The sequence below is a fragment of the Galeopterus variegatus genome, unplaced genomic scaffold (genome assembly GCF_000696425.1).
Source record: "Galeopterus variegatus unplaced genomic scaffold, G_variegatus-3.0.2 Scaffold471, whole genome shotgun sequence".
Lineage (NCBI taxonomy): Eukaryota > Metazoa > Chordata > Mammalia > Dermoptera > Cynocephalidae > Galeopterus > Galeopterus variegatus.
This window is the reverse complement of record NW_007726582.1, coordinates 321,776-330,658: the sequence shown is the minus strand read 5'-3', so window position 1 is coordinate 330,658 and position 8,883 is coordinate 321,776. Positions and strand designations below refer to the sequence as shown.

The window sequence follows — 8,883 nt, the reverse complement described above, 5'->3', positions numbered from 1 at the left end:
CCGGGGCGCCGCTCGGGAAGGCAGGAGGCTGGGGCGCTGGGCGGCGCCCCCACCCGCGCTGCGCGGCCGCCCCCTGGCTGCTCGCTGCCGCTTCTCCTTTTGCAGCCTCGTGCGCCCTGCGCTTCTCCCCGGTCCCTCAATGACGCACAGGTCCCCCCGGGTGCCGCCCTCTTTATTTCACTTCCCTCTCCGAAACGTGACTCTCCCTCCACCGCGTCGCCCTGTCTCCTGTCCCCTCGCCTCTCGGCAGGGGTTTTGGGGTGAAAGAGCGAAAGGGTTTGGGCTAAGGGTCTATTTTACAGAGTTTCCAATTACTCATTCCTTTGGTCTCTTCCCAGAAGCGGAGCAACTCCGCCTCCCGCCTCCCAGCGGGCGCGTCCCCGGCCCCTCGGGAAGAGCCGCAGTCGGCCAGTCTGGCTGTCCTGCTGTCACGAAGCCTGGGTGCCGGCTTCCCGGGGTGAATGAGGGACATCTTCATCAGTCTCCGAGCGGTGGGCAGCGGGGGCTCGGCTCGGATTTATTCCTCTGGCAAGACACTGCCATTCTCACGACGTTATGGACTTGGGCGAGTTCAGAGGGCGATGAACGCTGGTCCTCTTCTCTTTCTTTACCCAGCACTGCCTTATGCATCGATTTAACGTTTGCAAATCAGCGTGCGGGGCAGGAGGACCACAGAAGCAACAGCCCCGCCGCGTCCCAACAGCTTCTGCAGCACGACATCAAACCGTTCCGGGCTGCGCTCGTTTTTGCAAGGTGATCTCACAGCCTCTGCTTCTGATGTCCTACTCTGAACTTTATTTTTCTATCGATATTAAAGGCATTTGTTGCACACGAGTCTCGCCTTTGCTTCTTAACAGTTCAGACACTGCTAGACATTTGTCTGTTCTTTTACTTTCTTGCATGTTTTCTGCCTGTTCTTGAGTTACACTAATCTCTACCAACTTCTTTTCCGGGTGAAGAAACTCCACAGAAGAATGTCAAATAAAATCACCACCGAAATGTTGTATTTCAGGGGTGTTGAAGAGAGCTGTGTGTTTGAGACGACCTGCTGCATCTAATGAACACCATAATGAGGTTATTTGCAGACTGCATACATAAACTGCAAGACACCGTTGGCCGTGAACTATGTAGATAATAAAGCTTTGCTATGTTCCTACTCTACTAAATGAAACCATTCGTCCATTTTGTTTCAAACATGCTTTGATGGTGTTGTTGGACCTTTTGATTTGCAAATGAAAGAAAGAAAATTCCCTAAGTAGAAACTCCACAAGGGCCAAGCAGAAAATTACACCACGTAAGGACATAATCTGTCCATGAACTCTCTAATGGACGATCATGCAAATAATGGACTGGAGTCATCCCAGCCTTCAAAAGAGCCACCCTGGAGGTAGAAATAACAGAAAGGGATAAAAAGCCAGCTTGTGTAACCCGATCTGTATTTTTCTGTATGACTTCCCAGTCCTCTCTGTCCTAACACCATTTTGTCCATGAAGTGTCATAGGGAAGAAATGGAGCATAGAAATGAAAAAGAGAAAGAGAAGGAAAAAAAAAAAAAAAAAAAAAAAGGAGGAAACACAGAAGTCGTGTATGTCTACGGCTAGCAGCTAACAACTACAACTTCTCTTTGATACAGGTCATTCTCAAACTTAAAGGTAATTTGAACTGATCAAGTCAAATCCGTTTGTTCCATTGAATCAAAGTTATGCTAGGAAGCTGTCCAAGAGTTTGAGGACCAACTTATCATAGAGATGACCACAATATGTCAATCAGCTATAAATGGCATTTATCAGTAAATGAATTTTATTCTGAGCATCTGTTATAAGCTAGGCATTGTGCAAAAATACTGAGGATTCATGAGCAAGCCAAACGTGACATAAGCTCTGACTGTAGAGCTTCCAGGAGTTCCTGTGCAACGAAGGGTGTTAAAGCTCCTGACGCACAGTCGATATAGTGAGCCAGTGTTTATCACATGCGTTTCTTTAGACACAGGTCCACGTATCCCTGGTGTGAGGCTGCTCTGGGAAGAGGAAGAAGACTCTTGGCTCTCAGAAGGTTCCCGGGAGACTTGAGGTCAAGATTCCAAGAGAGCTTCTCCCTTTTCTTCTCCAGCCAGAGGAAGGGATGCAACAAACTCGGGAACCAGAACGACCTCCAAGGAACAAGGCACAGGGAAGCTTCCTGAGAATACTGAGCTTAAGCACATTAAGAAACAGACTAATCAGGCAGGTCATCTGGTCCCAGCCATACACAGCAATGTAGATATGACTGGCAGAATGCTGCAAGTATGAATTTTTTGTATGCTGCCAACTTGAAAACTGTCTGTTTCCTATAACAATCTGATGAAATTTCTTCTGCTTTTAAAACAAAAGTGTCTCATAGTAACTTACACCCTTGATTGTGTGACCAATTTACCTAAAGTAAAAATCCAAGGTAGAGCTACTTCATCCCATTGTTGGTGATGAAGTAAGATGCTCATTGGGCTCTGTATTTGGGGACATTTCTCGTGAAGCAGACAGCCTCCTGAGCCTCCAGAACACCCTCACCCCCTCAGTCGCTTAGTGGAAAAGGAGTGTGGGTAGCCATTACTGGGGCAGCAGGCAGGCACATTTCTGCCAGCCCAACCCCAGTCATCTGGGCACAGGACATTTGGTCAAGATGAACCGATTTGCATCTAGGATGTGGTCAAGTGTCATGAGACTACCCTGGGCTTCCCACCCTACTGATCCTTCATCTTTGCTTTGTAGATGACAAAAAAATTTCTCCCCAATTTCTAGGTGTACTTTTAGGTGTCTTTATTGCTTCTTTGTTCTGTTTATCTAATGATGGAAAAAGAAAGTCTTTGAAGACTAGAAGATATCTTGAATAAATTATTTCAAAGTGTTTCTAACATATTACCCTAAGATAATGTCTTGCACATTTATAAATTAGTGGTAAGACACCCTTTATTCTTTTTTAAAAATGTAGTTTGATAGGAAAAGAGAGGAAAAGTAGCTCTGAGAAAAATTAACTGGCTGCACCATCTATCTCAGTCTAGCTACTCTGTTTTGGAATGCCAGGGTTCGGGTGATAGCATTTGTTTAGCTCCATTTGAGAAGGCATTGCTTTGGACGAGGCACATTCAGAACAAATTCAGTAAGTCTCCAGACTTCAAAATTTACAAATAACAGCTACTTGCCTATCTTGTCAAAGGCTTTGATCAAATAGGTCAAAACAAAGAACATTTGCCCTCTTCAATTTTTCTTAACTTACTTACTTGCAAATATCCCATTTACTATACATAGCTAAAGAGTAAAATCTCAATATCTTCTGAACCCAAGACTGATCTTACATGACATTCTTAAGGACTATGGCCATTATTTTAACCACCTTTCTTGAGAGATGCCAGGAGGAACTTCTATTTGGATTAGGGGTGTGTGCCTTAATACATTTTACACTATCACCTGAGAATGTTAAAACTAGGAAAAGTTGAAATCATGTCTGAAATTACACATAAAAAACTGTTTAAGAGCTCATGCAATGGAGATAGTGTACTGTTCAAAATTCGGCACCCTCACCTCCTTAGCAGAGTGATCTTGGACAAGGAATACCCTCCTATCCTCAGTTCTTTCCTCTGAAAATTGGAATAGCTCCTGTGGCTGTTGGAGGGATTAGTTGAGTAACCACATGTAAGCAGTTTAGCATAGTGCCTGGCACACAGGAAATGGAGGGTGAATGTTGACAGTTGTTATTGTTACTAACCACTCTGGTGAGTAACAGTACAAATTTGCAGTCAGGTTCTTTTTTTTTTTTTTTTTTAAGAGATTTTAATTTTAATATTCTAGACAGCAGAAATAAGAATGTGTTAAATAACTTTCTGGTTACTTTTATACTGAAACATTATTATACATATTTGTGGGGTACAGAGTTGAATATCAATACCTGTGTACAATATGTGATGATCAAATCAGGATAATTAGTATATTCATCATTACAAAACATAATCATTCTCTTGTCCATTAACCAATTTCTCGATAACCCTCTCGCCCTTTCCCATCTTTAGTAACCACAGTTCTGTTCTCTCTTTCTGAAAGTTCAATGTATTATTGTAACTGTTCTTTCTTTCTCTCTCTTTCTTTCCTTCCTTCCTTCCTTCCTTCCTTCCTTCCTTCCTTCCTTCCTTCCATTTATTTATTTTTTAGCCCCCACTTATGAGTGAGGACATGTGGTATTTCTCTTTCTGTGCCTGGCTTATTTCACTGAACACAATTTTCTCCAAGCTCATCCATGTTGCTTCAAATGGCAGAATTTCATTCTTTTTTATGGCTGAGTAGTGTTTCACTGAGTGTACATATACCACATTTTCTTTATCCAGTTGTCTTTTGATGGACACTTATGTTGGTTCCATATCTTGGCTATTGTAAATAGGGCTGTGATTAATATGGAAGTACAGGTGTCCCTTTGACATGATGATTTTCATTCCTTTGGGTATTTACCCAGCAGTGGAATTGCTGGATTGTATGGTAGTTCTATCGGTCGTGGTTTGAGAAACCTCTAAACTGTTTTCCATAATGGCTGTGCTATGTTACAGTCCCACCAACAGTGTAGGAGGGTCCCCCTTTCTCTGCATCCTCACCAGCATTTGTTATTCTATGTCTTTTTGATAATAGCCAGTCTAATGGGGGTGAGATGATATCTCAATGTGGTTTTGATTTGCATTTCCCTGATGATTAGTGATGTTGAGCATTTTTTCATGTACCTTTTGGCCTTTTGTATGTCCTCCTTTGAGAAATGTCTGTTCAGCTCCTTTGCCCATTTTTTAATTGTATTATTTGTTTATTTTACAGTTAAGTTGTGTGAGTTCCTTTTATATTCTGGATATTAATCTCTTGTTAGATGTATAATTTGCAAATATCTTCTCCCATTCTATAGGTTATCTTCTTATTCTGTCAATATTTTCCTTTGCTGTGAAGAAGCTTTTTAGTATGATATAATCCCATTTGTTTACTTTTTATTTTGTTGCCTGTGCTTTTGAGGACTTATTCATAAAGTCTTTGCCCAGTCCTACATCCTGAAGTATTTCCCATATGTTTTCTTCTAGGAGTTTTATAGTTTCAGGTCTTTTATTTAAGTTTTTAATCTATTTGGAGTTTATTTTGGTATATAGGGAGAGGTATGGGTCTAGTTTCATTCTTCTACACATGGATATTCAATTTTCCCAGCACCATTTATTGACGAGATGTCCTTTCTCCATTGTATGTTCTTGGTGTCTTCATTGAAGATCAGTCAACTGTAAATACATGAATTGATTTCTGGGTTCTCTATTCTGTTCCATTTGTTTGTGTGTCTGTTTTTATGCCAGTACCATGCTGTTTTGGTTACTATAGCTTTGTAGCATAATTTGTAGTGTAATGTCACCAGCTTTATTTATTTATTTATTTTGCTCAGGATTGCTTTGGTTGCTCAGGTCTTTTGTTGTTCCACATGAATGTTAGGATTGTTTTTTCTATTTCTGTGAAGAATGTCATTGGTATTTTTATGAGGATTGCATTGGACTTTTAGATCACTTTGGATAGTATGAACATTTTCACAACATTAATTCTTCCAATCCATGAACAGGAATGTCTTTCCATCTTTTTGTGTCCTCTTTAATTTCTTTCAGCAGAGATTTATAATTCTTATTGTAGAGATCTTTCTTCTCCTTGTTTAAATTTATTCTTATGTATTTTGTTTGTTTGGTGGCTACTGTAAATGGGCTTGCTTTCTTGATTTCTTTTTCTGCTGGTTTGTTGTTAGTGTATAAAAATGCTACTGATTTTTGTATATTGATTTTGAATTCTACAGCTTTACTGAATTCATTTATCAGATGTAAGTATTTTTTGGTACAGTCTTTAGGTTTTTCTACATACAGGATCATGCCATCTGCAAAGAGGGACAAATTGATTTCATCTTTTCCAATTTGGATGCCCATTATTTCTTTCTTTTGCCTGATTGCTCTGGCTAGTACTTCCAACACTGTGCTAAATAAGAGTGGTGAGAGTGAGCATCCTTGTCTTCTTTCTGTTCTTAAAGGAAAAGCTTTTAGCTTTTCCCCATTCAGGATGATATTGGTGGTGGATTTGTCATATACGGCTTTTACTGTGTTGGGATACTTTCCTTCTATACCTAATTTGTTGAAAGTATTTATCATGAAGGGATATTGAATTTTGTCAAATGCTTTTTCTGTTTCTACTGAGATAATCATATGGTTTTTGCCCTTGATTTTGCAAATGTGGTGTGTCACATTTATTGATTTGCATATGTTGAACCATCATTGCATCCCTGGGATGAATCCCACTTGATCGTGATGTATAATGTTTTTGATGTGCTTCTGTATTGTTTGCTAATGTTTTGTTAAGGATTTTTGCGTCTATGTTCATCAAGGATATTGGCCTGTAGTTTTCTTTTTTTGTTTTATCTTTCTCTGGTTTTGCTATAAGAGTGATACTGGCCTCACAGAATAAGTTTGGGAGAATAGCCTCTTTCAATTTTTTGGAATAGTTTGAAAAGGATTGGTATTAATTCTTCTTTAAAGGTTTGGTAGTATTCAGCAGTGAAGCCATCCAGTCCTGGGCTTTTCTTTGTTGGAAGACTGCTGACTACTACTTCAAGCTTTCTGCTCTTATTGATCTGTTCAGGTTTTCTATTTCTTCTTGGTTCAGTCTTCGTAGTTTGTGTGTGTCCAGAAATATTTCCTCCAGATTTTCAAATTTGTTGGCATATAGTTGTTCATAATAGTCTTTAATGATCCTTTGTATTTCTGCAGTATCTGTTGTAATGACTCCTTTTCATTTCTGATTATTGTTATTTGTGTCTTCTGTCTTCTTTTTTTTAGTAAGTCTACCTAATGATTTGTCTATCTTGTTTATCTTCTCAAAAAAACAACTTTTTCTTTCATTGATCGTTTGTTTAGTGTTTTTGTTTTTTGTTTTTTGGTCTCTTTCATTTAGTTCTGCTATGATTTTAATGATTTCTTTCTGGTTACTAATTTTGGGATTAGATTGTAGTTCTTTGAAGTGTAATGTTAGGTTATTTATTTCAGATCTTTCTATTATTTTGATGTAAGCTTTTATTGAAATAAATTTCCCTCTAGGTACTGCTTTTGCAGTATCCCATAGGTTTCGGTATGATGTGTCTTTATTTTCATTAGTTTCAAGAAATTTTTTGATTTTCTACGTAATTTCTTCTTTGACCCACAGGTCATTCAGGAACATGTTATTTAATTTCTGTGTGTTTATATAGTTTCTAAAGTTTCACTTGTTGTTGATTTCTAGTTTTATTCTGTTGTGGTCTGAAAAGATTCTTGAAATGATTTCAATTTTAAAAAATTTGTTGAGACTTGATTTGAGACTTAATATGTGGACTATCCTGGAGAATGTTGCATGTGCTGGTGAGAAAAGTATATATTCTTTAGTTGTTGGATGAAATGTTCTGTAGATGTCTGCCAAATCCAATTTGTCTAAAATATATTTTAAATCCTGTGTTTTTCTGTTGACTTGTTGCCTAGATGATCTGTCCCATGTTGAGAGAGGGGAGTTGACATTCCCAACTATAATTATATAATATGGAGTCTCTCTCTCTCTCTCTTTAAGTCTCATAGTGCTTGCTTTATATATCTGGGTGCTTTGATGTTGGATGCATATATATTTATGATTGTTATATTCTCTTGCTGGATAGATCCCATCATTGTTATAAAAAGGCCTTCTTTGTCTCTTCTTATAGTTTTTGGTTTAAAGTCTATTTTATCTGATGTAAGAATAGCTACTCCTGTTGGTTTTTGTTTTCCATTTGCATGGTATATCTTTTTCCATCCCTTCATTATTACACTATGTGAGTCTTTACAGGTAAGGTGAGTTTCTTGTAGGCAGTATATAGTTGGGTCTAGTTTTTTAATCCATTCAGCTAGTCTATGTTTTTTGAGTGAGGAATTCAATCCATCTACATTCACAGTTGTTATTGAAAGGTATTGTCTTACTCCTGGCATTTTATTGATTTTTGTGTGGTTGTTTTAAATATTTCTTTTTTAAAAAACCATCATGGCTAGCTGCTTAGTGATGAGACTCCAAGCTGTTCAGCAGCAATGCCTGGCACAGCTGTGGCAGCCTCATAGTCTGTGATGGGTGCTATACCAGGGACAGGCATGAGCTGTATGGCCATAAGGCAGGAGTTGGAATGGATAAGCTCCCCAGCACAGCTGTGCAGACAGGCCTCCTCCTCAGTGTCCAGAGCTCAGTGGTACAGGCCGGGCACACAGCGCCTGAAGCAGAATTCTGTCCTCTGATTATAGACCAGCAAGAAATCCTGCAAGTTTCTCAGTTGCTGCTGCTGCTCCATCACGCTGTTCTATGAAGGAATTTGTTTTGGAACAACTCAATGAGCTCTTTGGGAGAATCAAGAGCTCTACATAAATATCTTCGGATCATCAGGCAATTCAATGGTAAATATCTTCTTCCTGAAAAAGATGAAATTAATTACTAATCCCATATCCCTTAATTTTTTTCAGATGTTTATTAGACCTATGAATACTTCCTACAGCCAACTTACACCATATACCATATTTGAGAAATAATCACTGTCATACTTACAGTGTGGTTTTGAACACATTTTTTACATCATAAGAAATAACTGACAAGAATAGGCCCTTGGATTTTTTTTTTAATAATTTATTTTATTTATTGAATCAAAATCGATTATACATATTTTGGGGTTTGACATTGAGATATGCTGACTAAATCAGTATTACTAGCATATATATTGTTATAAATCGTAATTATTCTTTATGCCCCTTGTCCAATCTCTCTCCTTCACCCATTCCCTCTCCCTCCCCCCTCTAATTGCCCTAGATTTCTTCTCTCCTTCTGAAAGAAT

General features: G+C 38.8%; 1 protein-coding gene across 1 annotated transcript in view; it reads right to left on the bottom strand.

Annotated features, from left to right (window-relative positions):
* EMILIN2 (elastin microfibril interfacer 2) overlaps positions 1 to 472 on the bottom strand; it is a 61,299-nt gene extending 60,827 nt beyond the window's left edge. The window contains exon 1 of the mRNA XM_008569164.1: positions 363 to 472. Within this exon, the coding sequence (XP_008567386.1) occupies positions 363 to 472 (110 nt within the window). The remainder of the gene's footprint in view (positions 1 to 362) is intronic.
* Between the last annotated feature and the right edge of the window lie 8,411 nt (positions 473 to 8,883).